Below are 16,757 nucleotides of genomic sequence, written 5' to 3' on the forward strand. Positions count from 1 at the left end.
ATTAAACCCAAATCACATAACTTAATGAATCGGCCGTTTCTGATACGGTTAACAATCAATATGTTGTCGGGTTTGATATCCCTGTGAATGACCGGTGGTTTCAATTCATGCAAATATCGGACACATTCTAACACTTCTAATAGCAGTTCACATGTAATGTAATACTCCATACAATCCATGGGTTCATCCGTTGATTGTTGTCTATTAAATACCTGTGCTTTCAATTTGATGGCCTGTTTCAGACTCATTAAGCAATACTGCATTTCAATATATATTTTAATTTTTGTAATACCAACAGTCAAACACATTAGCTAAATATTGTGCCGTTATTTTGCTAACTTTTTCAATTTCTTTCAAATACATATCTTCAATAAAATTTTCGTCTAAAAATTATAAAAAAAATAATTTTTTAAAAAAAATATTTAATAAATCTATATTAATATTAATAGTTAGACATATAACTAAAATATTTTTTTAATTTATATATTAAAATAAAAAAATATAGTTATTTAGTTAGTAAACTCTTTAAAAAAATAAATACCAGAAATTTTAATTATTTTTACGGCATAAATATTATTATTTAATTTATGTTTGCATTTATAAACCGATCCAAAGCCTCCCGAACCCAATAGTTTCAACTCATCACAACATCGATAATATGTGTCATGAATTTTATCTAGAAATAAAATAATTAAATATTTAGTTTAAAAAAAATAAATACTAATTAACACTAACCATAGTTAAGCACATCCGGACAATTAGATTCAATTTTCATTGAATTAAATGTTATTTCAAGTAAATTCAGTATATTATCATTGAATTCATACGAGTTATATGTTTTATAAGTTATTTGATATTTATTAATACAATAATCAAAATAATTATTAAAATTTGATTGAAATTTTACAATTCCGTCCATTAGATCGTAAACAATACCATTCATTGAGCAAAACATTGACATTTCATTCCATTTATATGTAAAAATTTGATTGAATATTAGAAAATTCATGGAAAGTTCCCAATAATTTTGGTATCAATTGTATATCACTTATATTATTATTATTATTAGTGTAATATTGACCGCAAAAATATACTTGATTATTATAATGACTACTAAAATATGTATTCAATGAACCCGATTGTATGGATGTAATACCAGACAAATTGCATATCAATTGTGGTTTAACTATAAAATCGTTGCTAATATTAAGTCCTAATTGTTGGCTACGATTTTGACCCCAACTAAATACCTGTCCATCCATTGTCAATGCAAACGATGATTGTTCAAAACATTGAACACATTTTATACAATAATCGCCATTGAATTCAATTTTTTCGGGTAAAGTAATTGAATCACAAGTGGTGTCTCGGCTACCGATTTGTCCGAATTTATTTTTACCCCAACCATAGACTTCATTATTATTATTATTTTGTGTTACAACTAATGTATGATATGAACCACAACTTACATCAAGTATTAAATCATTAATTTTAACAATCATTGGTTTATTAGTTTCAAAATCTCTACAACCATTACCCAACTCTCCCCATACATTTAGACCACAACTATACAGACAATTATCATATGACAAAAATGTCATAAAATGTCTACCGTTTATAAAATTCCGACACTTTTTATGTCTCAATTCAATGATCTCTTGTGGTTCACTCACCCACTGGTTGTGTCCCAAACCCAGTGATCCGTAATAATTAGCACCCAATCCATAAACTCGATCATCGGTAGTAACAAACAGTACATTAACTCCCAGTTCATCGTCATATATATAAAACCTTTCAATACTTTTGATCCAATCATTTGGAGTTAAGGTTTTTGTTTCCATATCTTTATAATTAATAACTTTTTATTTGCTATTATTATTTTAATTTCATTATATAATGTATTAATTGTATTACACAATATAATAAAAATATTAAAAATAACATTTTATATAAAATTATAGAATTATACTTATAATAATGAATTAAAATATAAAAACTATATATTATATAAAATTACCTTTTAATTAAATATTTAATTAATAACTAACCTTTGTTAATTATCTTATTTATTTATTGATTAAAAATAATGATAACTATTTATGAAATTCAGTTATTGTAATAAAAAAAACATTTTGATATCACAATTTAAGCAATAATTAAAAAAAATTATATCTTAAACAACATAACTTAAAAAATAAGATAGTATCCAAGTGTAACTAATAGATAGTTATTAAATTATATTGACAAAATAAATAGTAATTTTAAGTAATATTTTGTTTATTATAAATATTGTTAAAATGTATAATTAAATAAATATTTTTATTTATTTATAATTTAATTTACAAAAAATATATTATGAAAAAATTAATTACAATCTATTTATCAGTTTAAATATATTTATTTATTTAGTAGTAATTATTACAAAAAATATGAAACTAAATCAAAAATCAAAACAAATAAAAGTGATTTCATTAATATTATTATACTAAATAAAAAATTATGATTACTAAAAAATATATAAACTAAAATATTTCTAGTATTATATAAAATATTTTTAATAATATAATGTAATACTTATTATTATTATTATAACCTTGATTATATATTTATTTATTTGATAAAATAATTATCAATTACTAAAGATATACAGTAATAATGTTCACAAAGTAATAAATACTGAGTTTAACAATAATTATAAACTTTATGTTATAATTAAAAATATATATTATATAACTTTTTTAGACAATTAAAAAAACATTTTTTATATAACTATTAATTTTTAAAAATTCAATAGTTATTAACAATAATCTTTATTTATAAATTAATTATTTAATAATACTATATTTTAGTTATGAAATACAAACAAAAAAAGTTAATTAAATGCATAATTAATTGATTATTGATTATTATTGAGTTTATAAATAACAAATGTATAAAATATTTCCCAAAATTCTGGCTCTGAATCTATTGCTTATAAACTTTATGTTATAATTAAAAATATATATTATATAACATAAAATTTATTAAATGAAACATTTTTTATATAACTATTAATTTTTAAAAATTCAATAGTTATTAACAATAATCTTTACTTATAAATTAATTATTTAATAATACTATATTTTAGTTATGAAATACAAACAAAAAAAGTTAAATAAATGCATAATTAATTGATTATTGATTATTATTGAGTTTATAAATAACAAATGTATAAAATATTTCCCAAAATTCTGGCTCTGAATCTATTGCTTATAAACTTTATGTTATAATTAAAAATATATATTATATAACATAAAATTTATTAAATGAAACATTTTTTATATAACTATTAATTTTTAAAAATTCAATAGTTATTAACAATAATATTTATTTATAAATTAATTATTTAATAATACTATATTTTAGTTATGAAATACAAACAAAAAAAGTTAATTAAATGCATAATTAATTGATTATTGATTATTATTAAGTTTATAATTAACGAATGTATAGAATATTTCCCAAAATTCTGGCTCTGAATCCCTATCTTCTGAACGGAGTTCCCTTTCTTTGTGTTTTATTTTCTCTAGTTTTTCATCAATCTTGATATCAGATGTAACAACAGTGCTATCAATAGCCCATTCATTGTATTGTTCAATAATCTCGGCACAGGTAGGTCTCTCATCATATATGGGTTTCATTGACTCATTAATAACATCTAATAGTTTACAATATTTATTACTCCACTCGTGTTTAATATATTTATCGCGTGAACTAAACAAAAAAATAATTTATTAATAGTTTATTATATAATTAAAATAGTATTCAAAATACAAACTCATTGACATTCGTATCGAACAACTCTTCAATAATAACACTAATACTATAGACATCAGCTTTGGTGTCATATTTGCGACCACTTATGACTTCGGGTGCCATATATTTAGGACTTCCCACACCTGACGTATGACTCTGTGATACCATTTCGTGAACTGTTATAAATCCTAAATCACATAACTTAATGAACCGTCCGTTTCTGATATCGTCGGCAATCAATATGTTATCGGGTTTGATATCCCTGTGAATGACCGGTGGTTTCAATTCATGCAAATATCGGACACATTCTAACACTTCTAATAGCAGTTCACACGTAATGTAATACTCCATACAATCCATGGGTTCATCTGATGATTGTCTGTTAAATACCTGTGCTTTTAATTTGATGGCCTCTTTCAAACTCATTAAGCAATATTCCATTGAAATATATATACAATTATCATAATTCCAAACTCCAAATACATTGACTAAATATTCAGCCGTTATTTTAGTCACTTTTTCAATTTCTTTTAAATAAATATCGTTTGTTAAACTTTTTTCTATAAATTTTTAAAATATTATTTATTAATATATAATTATTAAATTAAAAATAAAACTATTTAAATATATTAATAACCTGGTAATTTAATTATTTTTATTGCTTCAATTGTATTATATAATTTATATTCGCATTTAAAAACCGATCCAAAGCTTCCCGAACCCAATAGTTTCAACTCATCAAAACATCGATAATATATGTTATGAATATTATCTATAGATTTTAAAATAAAATTATTATTATTCTAAATGCTAACAAAAAACAATATAAATATATACTAACTAGTTTTTAATGAACCAATTGTTTTATGATTATTTTTAATTAAGTTTATTGTATTTACAATAAATTTAATAATATTTTCAGTGAATTCATAAGCGATATATGTTTTATAAGTTATTTGATATAAATCAACACAATATTCAAAATAATGATTAAAATTTGTTTTAAATTTTCTACTTTTTATCACTTCATAGACCATATCATCCATTGAACAGAAATGTGTCCTTTTATTCCATTTATATGATATAATCGATTGAATATCAGAAAATTGTTTACAATTTCCTATTAATTTTGGTATCATATGTATATCAATCGCAACAACGTTTTCATTGTAATATTGACCACAAAAATATACTTCATTTTTATTACTATTACTAAAATATGTTTGTCCTCCACCCGATTGTATTGATGTAATGCCATTCAAATTGCATATCAATTGTGGTCTAAATAATATCAAATCACTGCAATTAAGTCCCAATTGATTGCTACTATTGAGTCCCCAACTAAACACTTGTCCATCACTTGTCAGTGCAAACGATGAGTTATGAAAACAGTGAACAGATTTAAAACAATAATTGTCATTAAATTCAATCTTTTCGGGTGTATTAATGCCTACACAAGTGGTGTCTCGACTACCGATTTGTCCGAAATGATTGCGACCCCAACCATACACTTCATTATTATTTTCGGTTACAACTAATGTATGATATGTACCACAACTCACATCACGTATTAAATCATTGTTTTCATTGATTTGTAAAATCATTGGTTTTTCATATTTATTATCATCATATCTCTGACCCAATTGTCCCCATCTATTATAACCACAACTATAAACTCTGTTATCACTCGACACACAAACAATAAATTCAGATCCGTTTATAAAATTAATACACTTTTTATGTCTCAATTCAATGATCTCTTGTGGTTCACTCACCCACTGGTTGTGTCCCAAACCCAGTGATCCGTTCAGATTAGCACCCAATCCATAGACCCTATCATCGGTAGTAGCAAAAAGCATATTAACTCCCAGTTTGTCGTCAAACACATAAAACCTTTCAATCCTTTTGATCCAATAATTAGGTGTTAAAACTAGTTTATTGTTAATATTACCCATATTTTCAATATTATTGTTTTCAATTTACTGAATATTTCTAATTATTATATTTGTTATATTTTGATATAACTATAATATTTAATAAAACATTTTTTATAACTATTTTTTATATTTAACATTTATGTTATTATTAATCTAAATCATATTTAATTTTTATTGTATGAAAATGAAATAACCATAATAACTTTAAGATAATATCTCAGTGTAACCAATAGATATTTTTATTATTATTAATATATAGATAAAAAAATATATTTGCTGTTAGTTAATAAAATAAAATAATCATATTATATATGAAAAGTATAATTATAAATGATTAGTAAAGATTATATTATTTATTAATAATTTAGTTTATTTTTATTAGTAGTAAAAGTGAATACCTGTGCGTCAACACTATTGGTTTGACAATCACTACCACTACCGTCACAACTATCACTTGTTTCATACAATTTTATATGTGTGTCGACCAGACATGACTACCTATACTATATTAATTTTTATTGATAATTTAAAAAAAATGTTTGCTTAGTTTTAATCTTATGATTTTTGACATTTCATTATTAGTATATTTATTATCATAGATCAGATATTATAAATAGTATTAAAGTTAAAAAATAATTTATATTTTGTTAAATATTTTTGTAAATATTTGATAAAATAAATTATTGATAATTAGTACTTGAACTTTATTCCTATATATTTTTTTATTATTAGTTAACTATTATTTATAACTCAATTGAGATACTTATTAAAATCATTAACGATATCTAAATTAAAATATTATTCATTTATTTGATTGATAATTATTTTTTTTATAGTAACAATAGCTATAATGTTTAATCAATGCATTGTTTATTAATTTACTTTATTTAAATAATTTTAAAAATTTTATTTATTAATTAAAACAGATTTATTGAAAAACTTTGTTCATACTATTAAAATGTTAAAAAAATATTTTATTAAAATTATTTTATTCCCTATATATTGATAACAAATTATTTATTATTTTAAATATATTTATTATAATATCAATTATAAAACAATATTTGAAACTAAAACAACAATCAAAACAAATAAAAGTGATTTCATTAATACTATTATACTAAATATAAAATTATAAAAAATAGTTATTGTATTATATCTTATAGGATTAATAATAAAATTTAATACTTGAATATTATAACCTTGATTATCTTAAGTTATTTTATTAGTTGATAAAATATTTAGGAAATTCAATTAAAAATACTAAAAAATATACAGTAATAAAGTATATAAAAAAAATTAAAACTGAATTACTAAGTTAATAAAATTTATGCAATGATTAAAAACATATATTATATAACTTATAATATTTAACAGACTAAACTTTTTTTTATATTACTATTAATTTTTAGAAATTCGATAGTTATAAACAATTATCTTTATTTAATTATTTAATAATACTATTTTTTATAGAATAAAATAGATTCAAAATAGTTATATAATGCATAAAAAATTTCCCTTGTTTTATTATTGAGTTTATAGCTAACAAATGTATAAAATATTTCCCAAAATTTTGGTTCATCTGAATGCCTGTCCTCTGAACGTAGTTCCCATTCTTTTAGTTTTATTTGTTGTAATTTTTTTATAAACTCCACATCATTAATGACAATATTGCTATCGATAGCCCATTCATTATATCTGTTAATAATCTGAGCACAGGTAGGTCTATCTGCATATAAAGTTTTTGTTGCACTTATTGTTATGTCAAACAATTGCCTGTATTTATCACACCATTCACTTGATATATATTTATCATATGATCTAAAAATAAATAATGATAATAAATTATAAAAAATAATTAAAAGATTTAAACATTTTTTACTAAAAAATTATTTAATAATATTTATAACTAACTCATTGATATTAAGTTCAAATAGCTTTTCAATTGTAGCCCCAATACTATAGACATCGGCTTTTGTATTGTATCTGCGACTACATATTACTTCAGGTGCTATAAAATTAGGAGTTCCTACTCGTGATGTATAACTTTGCGATAAGTTATGTTGTATTGTTATTAATCCTAAATCACATAATTTAATAAACCGTCCGTTTATGATATGGTTAGCAATCAATATGTTGTCGGGTTTGAGGTCGCGATGAATGACCGGTGGATTCAATTCATGCAAATATCGGACACATTCTAACACTTCTAACAGTATTTCACACGTAATGTAATACTCCATACAATCCATGGGTTCATCTGATGATTGTCTGTTAAATACCTGTGCTTTCAATTTGATGGCATCTTTCAAACTCATTAAGCAGTACTCCATTGAAATATATATACAATCATCAAAACCCCAAACTCCTAATACATATACTAAATATTGTGCTTTTATTTTAGCCTCTTTTTCAATTTTTTTTATAAAAATATTGTTTGTTAAACTTTTTTCTATAAATATTTAAAATATTAGATATAAAATTATAAATAAAATTATTAGAAATTATTTATTACCTTTGTTAAATTTAATTATTTTTATTGCACAAATGTTTTTATTTAGTTTATGTTTACATTTATAAACCGATCCAAAGTTTCCCGAACCCAATAGTTTTAACTCATCAAAACATCGATAATATATGTTAGTAATATTATCTATAGATAAATTAAAAATAAATTATTATTACAAATATTAAGAAAACATAATATAAATATATACTTACTAATATTTAATGAATCATTTGCTTTATATTCGGTTTTAATTAAGTTTATAGTATTTTCAATAAATTTAATAATATTTTCAGTGAATTCATTAGCGATATATGTTTTATGAGTTATATGAAATTTATCGACAAAATAATCAAAATAATTATTAAAATCTGTTTTAGATTTTTTACTGTTTATCACATTATAGACCATATCATCCATTGAACATATAAATGATTTTTGATTCCATTTATATGATATAATCGATTGAATATTAGAAAATTCTTTACAATTTCCTAATAATATTGGTTTCATTTGTATATTAAGTGCATGTTTTTTATTGTAATATTCACCACAAAAGTATACTTCATTTTTTTTACTACTACTAAAATATGTTGCTTCTATACCCGTTTGTATTGATGTAATGCCATTCAACTTGCATATCAATTGTGGTTTAAATATTAGCAAATCATTGCTATTAAGTCCCAATTTATTGCTACTATTTTCACCCCAACAAAACACTTGACCATCACTTGTCAGTGCAAACGATGAGTTTGAAAAACAGTAAACAGATTTTATACAATAATTGCCATTAAATTCTAACTTTTCGGGTGTAGTAATGATCTCACATGTGTTGTCTCGGCTACCGATTTGTCCGAAATCATTACGACCCCAACCATACACTTCATTATTATTTTGTGTTACAACTAATGTATGATATGTACCACAACTCACATCACGTATTAAATCATTGTTTTCATTGATTTGTAAAATCATTGGTTTTTCATATTTATTATCATCATATCTCTGACCCAATTGTCCCCATCTATTATAACCACAACTATAAACTCTGTTATCACTCGACACACAAACAATAAATTCAGATCCGTTTATAAAATTAATACACTTTTTATGTCTCAATTCAATGATCTCTTGTGGTTCACTCACCCACTGGTTGTGTCCCAAACCCAGTGATCCGTTCAGATTAGCACCCAATCCATAGACCCTATCATCGGTAGTAGCAAAAAGCATATTAACTCCCAGTTTGTCGTCAAACACATAAAACCTTTCAATCCTTTTGATCCAATCATTTGCTGTTAAGGTTTGTGTTTTGATTTCAATAGTATTTATTACATTTGATTTTAATTTTGTAGATTTATTGCCCGTATTTTCATAAGGATTGGTCACATTGTTTTTATTATTATTTTCAAAAAAGTCTATTAATTTTTTAGTATTATTATTATAATTAGCCATTATTATTATAATTTACTTTTTAAATAATTTTTTTAAATAATTTTTTCACATAATATTTATTAATAAAACTGTTTTATAATATAATTATATCACTATTTATTCAATAATTAAACAAAAAGTATTATAACTTAATAATTCAAACAATAGTATCCAATTGTAACTAATAGATATTTATTAATTTTTGTGATAATTTTTTTTTTAATAATTTTAATCTTAAGATTTTATTATTATTTTATTTATTATCATAAATATGCATTATATAGTATATTATAAATATTAATTAGTATTAAAGTTATAAAAATAATTTATATTTTGTTGTATATTTTTTTTATAAATATTTGATAAAATATATTATTGATAATTAGTACTTGAACTTTAGTTTATATATATATATTATTATTATTAGTTAACTATTATTTATAATGAAATTCAATTGAAATACTTTATTGAAATCATTATATCGATATCTAAATTAAAATATTAGTTATTTATTACTTTATAATTAGTTTTTTCATAATAACAATAGTTATAATGTTTAACCAATGCATGGTTTATTAATAATATTTTATTAGTTAAAAAAAATATTTATTGAAAAATTTTGTTCATAATATTTAAATGTTTAAAAAATATTTTATTTAACTTATTGTTTTTCCAATATATTGATAAAATATTATTATATATGTTAAACACTTGAAACACAATTATTTTTATTATTACTTAAATATTATTATTAAATGATAACAATTGAAATATTTATCAAAGTATTAACGATATCTAAGTTTTGACATTAAACTTGAATTTATTATAATTAAAATAAATTTCTATAAAAAAATTTTATTGTTTTTTTTAAAAAAACAAAATAAATTTTGATTAATAAAATAAAACTATTAAAAATTAAAAAATAAATCCTACTAGTATACATTATTTTATATTTATAATATATCAGATATAAAGAAAATCTAATAATTAAACTAATAATGAAATGTCAAAAATCTTAAACTTAAACTTTTTATAAAAAATAAATTAAATAAAAACAATTTTATCAAAATAACTATTATCATTAAGTAATAAATATATTAATTAATGTATTAAACTTGATATAAAGTATACTTATATAGTTATAGTTCAAAACACTTAAATAATAAATTTACAAAAAAAAACAATTTATTGATAAAATATTAAACTAAACACTTTTAATTTAACTAAATATTAGTTAAAAATTAATAGTATTTATTAATTAATTAGAAATATATTTTTAGTTAATTAAATTAAATTGTATTTATAAAAGTATGTCTTAAAAAAATATATTTAAAAATATGGAAAATAATTTTTAGCAAAAAATTATTATAATTTAGATATCAATAATACTGTACTTCAATAACTATTTCAATTATTATCTCTAATAATAATAATATTTAAGTAATAATAAATAATTTCAAGTATATATATATAATATTATTTTATCAACATATAGCAACAACAAAAAAATAAATTTTGTATAAAATATTTTTTATTATTGTAGATAATATTGAAATAATTTTCATAAATATTTCATAACTAATAAATAACTCATAAATAATTTGTGTTTATAAAATAAATAAATAATAATAATTTAATCTTAATTTTTGTTATTAATATTATTCAATATAAATTAAAAGCATTAAAATAATTTATTTTTATCAATAAAAATTAATAAATATCTATTAGTTACTATTATATCTTATTGTTTGAGACATAATATTTTTTTTAATCAATAATTGAATAAATAGTAATAATTAATATATATCTAATTGTTTTATTAATAAATACTATAGAAAAATATTATTTATAAAAGTAAAGTAAACTATCAATAATTATGTCAAATAATTTAAAACAATAGTCTAAAAAAGTTAATATTTATTATATTGTTAAAGTATATAATTTTTTTTAATAAAATAACATAGAGTTTAATTTAATTAAACTAATAAACAATTATAATTGAATACTAAATTATATAGAAATAATAATAATATCAAAAAATTTAAGTTTTTAAATAAATAAATAAATAGCAATTGATTTTATTTTTATCTTAAAATTGATTTTATTTGTTTTTATTATTACAATATATATTTTATTATTTTATTATTATTATTATTATCAATAATATCATACAAATACTAATTTATTAATATTATTATTTAATTTTAATTATTATTATTATTACATAATAATAATAATAAATAGTCAATAAAATATCACTTATATAAATCTCAACACACTAGTTATAATAATAATAGTGCATAAAATTAATTAATTAATAACAATAAAAATTAATTGAAAATAATAATAATAAAAATACATTTTTGCTAATAATAATAATTAAATTAAATTTTAAATAATTATTAATTGTTTGTATTTGTGTAGCACTTGACGAAACTTGACCGACGGTATTGTCATATGGTTTGTTGGTATTGTCGCCCATCATTGATGATGAGCTCATGGATGATGAGCCGTTTTGGTGGTTATTATTATTATTATTGGCGGCCGCGGCCGCTGCCGGTGATAGCAAACTGGGCGGCCATACACTTGAAGCCAACTCCGAGTTAGTAGGCATCTGAACCTCTGTTTATATAAAAGTAATAATTAATATAATTTTTTATTAATTAAAATTATAGTAAAAAAATTAAAAATTAGACTAAGATTTAGATTAAAATTTAGACTAAAATTAGACTAAACTTTAGACTAAACTTTAGACTAAAAATTAGACATAATATTATACAAAAATTAGATAAAAATTAGACTAAAATTAGAAATTATATTCTTTATATATTCTTATAATGTAAAACATTGTTTTATGATTTTTAATTTAAAAAATTATTATAAAAATTATTATTTAATATTTTGCTGTATTTTTGATTAACTTATTATTTTTATATACAGTAAATACTGTATTTCTATAGATTTCATTAATATTTATAAAGTATATCATATGATATACTTATAGATCAAATCAATGTTTTTTTTAAAGTTAATTATTATTTTTAAAACTGAAAATAATTATTTTATACTATTTATATTTATAGACACCTATAGGATTGGGTAATAACCCTTACCATACAGTCTAACCTGATATATATATATATAATATTATATATAAAATTTATATATTTAGGATTAGTCTAAAAAAAATATTTTGATAGCATATATATATAAATAAACTGAAACTTATTTGTTATCAAAAATATTTTTTAGACTAATTTTATTTTATTTATTTAATTTGTCGGTTAAACTATTGTATCGGTCGGTTGACTAATAATACCCTAACCTTACAGTCTAAACCTCATATATATATTTAGTTAGTATTAGTCTAAAAAAAAAATATTTTCAAAACAAATAAGTTTCAGTTTATATACCGCTATATATATAAACTGAAACTTATTTGTTATCAAAACTAATTTTTTTAGACTAATTTTTAATTTTATTTTTTTCAATTTATCGGTAAAACTAGTGTATCGGTCGGTTGACTAATAGATACCCTTACCGTACAGTCTGACCAGTCCTTCCTTTTCTCCCAAACTATTTTTGGCCACACATTTATAACTACCGAAATCTTTATCATCCAAACCGGTTATCTTCAACAACATCCGTGTCCTATACGAGTCATGTTCCTCACGTGTCTGATATTTCGGTGACGGCATCAATACCTGTCCATCCGTTGATCGCATCCACAATGTTATCGGTTGTGGCGATGCCTCCAAATAGCACTCCAGGTTGACATCACTACCAACTGATGACCCGATTAATTGTTTTAAGACTTTTATTTTCGGACGAACTGTATATACATTATATATATAATAAAAATATATTAATTATAAATAATAGATTAAATAAGTGTTTTACTAATAATATTATAGCTAATAATATATATAATTTTATAACAATTTATAGTTAAAATTAAAGTTAAATAACATCCCAATTGATTACAATTAACACTAACTATAAAAAGTTACTAAAAAACTACTATAATATTAATTTATTACAATATCATTAATAATAATAATAATAATAATAAAATATAAATTTAATTTTTTAACAAATTTATATAATTTAATAGTCAATTGTTTTAAGCTATTTAAACAAATGTAATAAATTGTATCCTAATTTTAATTAATATTTTTAATTTAAATTTAATTTTTTTTACTTACAATTAACTCTAACGATAATCCTTTGGCTAACACTGGGCGGCACTGAATTGGATGCTATACACAGATAGGCTCCCATATCATCTGAAAAAATAATATATAATATATATAAATATATATATATATATATATATATATCAATAGTAGTAAAAAAAGTTATATAATAATAATGATAACTAATAATAATAAAAAATTATCATTTAATACAAACCTCTGGTTAGTTGACTGATGTTTAGATACTCGCCCTCCACTTTAGCGGCTATTTTATATATGTAATTAATATTTTAAAAAATTATTGTTAGTTAAAAATATTTTTATTTATTTATTTAATTAGTTAGTTAGTTATAAGAAAAAATAAATAATAAGTATTACATATTAATTATATAATAAATCATAAATGTTACCAAAAAAAAATCTTTAAATATTTTGTATAGTTTTTAGCATTAAATATAAATTTTATATAAAAACCGAAAACCAAACCAAAATAAATAATATATTATTTAATAGGTATTACTGTTTCGGTTTCAGTTTTTCTAAATAACAATAGAGAAAAAAATCTAATTTTAAGTTTAATATATATGTATATATATATATACTCTATATATATGACTGACCCGAGTATTTTTTGCCGCCATAGAGACCCAAATTAATATCTTTGTTGTCCTCCCGGCGCCACGTAATAGTCGGCTGGGGGTAACCATTGGCCCGACAGCGCAACGACAGTCGCTGTCTTTCATCGACTGCTGTATCCGAACTCGTGTCCGAATCGACTATCGATGGCGGAACTGAATGGGACGGGTAGTCAACAACAACAACATCAACAAAATTAATAGACAGTTACATGAGTTGACACATATATATAATAAATGGCTATTTTTGTCAGAGAGAGAGAGAGAGAGAGAGAGAGAGAGAGAGAGAGAGAGAGAGAGAGAGAGAGAGAGAGAGAGAGAGAGAGAGAGAGAGAGAGAGCAGTAATACTATATATATTTATGATATTAGTGGGTAGACTATCAAAAAAATGATAGATAACTGTGCCCTAAACTGGTGTGTTAACACATATATAGACTATATATCATATATATATTATATAAAATTTTTAAAGTTATTACAGTTATATACTCTACTATCATATAATAAAGTGTTACTACTATTATAAAGTTATTTTTTTCAACAAAATAAAAATAAATGGACACAAGTTTAGTATTATTATTATATATTATTTAGTGTATATATATTTAATAGCCGACACTTTTATGAAACTAAAATTTTTTTTGATATATATATATATATATATGGTTATAATAAATGTCTCTGAAATATATATTTTATGCATTTTTTCATATATAAAGTATAGGAATCTTATAATAATAAATATCATATATATATATATTGATATATACAGTATATAAATATAGTTATAAATTTTCAGTTTAAAAAAATATATATTTTATAATATAATAAAAAAAAATTTTGATAAATACTTAGCACATCCACATAACCGCCTAATGTTAGCATTGGGTCGGTATTTATTTGGCACATATACCAGCCTTTTATGATAGTTATGATTGTTATTAATGGGGGGACAAAAAAAAATTTAAAAACAAAAAAAAATCAATTAGTATTTTTCATATATACTGTATATATATATTATATTGTGAGCACCTTTATCTTGAGCCCTAACACTTTTGATGTGTAGATACCATTGTCTATAGTTAGTATGTGTTACCCGAAATCGGTGATCTTTGACCACTGTTTGCGTTTGTATTGTCAATAATGTGTACTCAGATGACGATGATGTCGATGATGACGATGATGTCCATAATGGTGACGGCGATGACGACGACAGGTTACCGACACTATTGCTACGACCCATACCACTCCCACCCCCACCACCAACACCACTACCCCCGCCATCAATAGTTTCTAACTTAAGCCAAGCAACCTATATATATAAAAAAAATTGATTACATATATTAATATATATATAGATAGGTTAGGTTAGGTGTATTGATTAGGTAGGTGCTCATCAAATAGTTAGCTTATTAAAAAATAATTATATATTGTTTTATAATAATTAATATTTAATAATATAGATAACTGTGTTTCTAATAATTTCAAATTAAAGCTAAACTATTATTATTATTATTTAATTCAGTATATGATATGATTTGATATTTATTTCATATTTTTTTTAACAATAATAAAAAATATATTATGAAATAAAATCTATTGTATTGTGTTGTCAATACTCCAATGGTATTATTATCTTATATTTTGATTGATTAGAAATCTATATATATATATTAAATACCGAAAAATTATAGTAAATTGATATGATTTATAATTAAAATTTTTTTGGTGAAATAAAAACATAACTATAGATATCAAATATCCAATCCAATGTGTGATTTAATTGCAATAAATAGCAAAAAAAATTATATTTATATATATCATATAGTGTTTTACTGTATATATATATGTATGTATGTGTATGTATGTGTATGTATGTATGATTGTGTATGTATGCGTGTGTATATGTGTGTATGTGTATGTATGTGTATGTATGTGTATGTATGTGTATGTATGTGTATGTATGTGTATGTATGTGTATGTATGTGTATGTATGTGTATGTATGTGTATGTATGTGTATGTATGTATGATTGTATATATATATATATATATATATATATATATATATATATATATATATATATATATATATATATATATATATATATGTGTGTGTGTGTGTGTGTGTGTGTGTGTGTGTGTGTGTGTGTTTGTGTGTATGTGTGATAGCAAATTGATAGTGAAAGTCGAGAGATTAATCATAAATAAATAAATAAATACTGAGAAATATTATTTGATTTATATATTTTTTTTGC

General features: G+C 21.5%; 2 protein-coding genes across 2 annotated transcripts in view; both read right to left on the bottom strand.

The window, feature by feature from the left end:
- Window positions 1-971: 971 nt before the first annotated feature.
- LOC128959173 (probable serine/threonine-protein kinase DDB_G0271682) lies at window positions 972-4,683 on the bottom strand. The gene is made up of 6 exons (XM_054305113.1): window positions 4,637-4,683; window positions 4,433-4,567; window positions 3,818-4,355; window positions 3,514-3,753; window positions 1,633-1,800; window positions 972-1,566 (listed from the first exon to the last, which is right to left on the bottom strand). Exons 3-6 carry the CDS (start codon window positions 4,234-4,236, stop codon window positions 972-974), a joined length of 1,422 nt encoding a protein of 473 aa, XP_054161088.1. The 5' UTR covers window positions 4,237-4,355; window positions 4,433-4,567; window positions 4,637-4,683.
- A 7,402-nt stretch (window positions 4,684-12,085) lies between these two features.
- LOC128959174 (lachesin-like) overlaps window positions 12,086-16,757 on the bottom strand; it is a gene marked incomplete at its 3' end in the record, with an annotated part of 37,733 nt that continues 33,061 nt past the window's right edge. Inside the window, exons 3-9 of the mRNA XM_054305114.1 lie at window positions 15,534-15,813; window positions 15,353-15,418; window positions 14,486-14,656; window positions 14,083-14,130; window positions 13,875-13,955; window positions 13,211-13,501; window positions 12,086-12,291 (exon numbers count right to left, since the gene is read on the bottom strand). Coding sequence (XP_054161089.1) covers window positions 12,086-12,291; window positions 13,211-13,501; window positions 13,875-13,955; window positions 14,083-14,130; window positions 14,486-14,656; window positions 15,353-15,418; window positions 15,534-15,813 — 1,143 coding nt within the window. The remainder of the gene's footprint in view (window positions 12,292-13,210; window positions 13,502-13,874; window positions 13,956-14,082; window positions 14,131-14,485; window positions 14,657-15,352; window positions 15,419-15,533; window positions 15,814-16,757) is intronic.

This window comes from Oppia nitens, unplaced genomic scaffold, assembly GCF_028296485.1.
Source record: "Oppia nitens isolate AA-2021 unplaced genomic scaffold, nextdenovo-longstitch-racon4-pilon3 scaffold42_pilon_pilon_pilon, whole genome shotgun sequence".
NCBI lineage: Eukaryota > Metazoa > Arthropoda > Arachnida > Sarcoptiformes > Oppiidae > Oppia > Oppia nitens.

Coding starts and splice junctions, on each gene's coding strand:
- LOC128959173 (XM_054305113.1), bottom strand. CDS start 4,236: ATGGAATATTGCTTAATGAGTTTGAAAGAGGCCATCAAATTAAAAGCA. Junction 3,754..3,817: donor TTCGATACGAATGTCAATGA/GTTTGTATTTTG, acceptor TTTTTTGTTTAG/TTCACGCGATAAATATATTA. Junction 1,801..3,513: donor TCAGAAGATAGGGATTCAGA/GCCAGAATTTTG, acceptor TTGGATCAAAAG/TATTGAAAGGTTTTATATAT.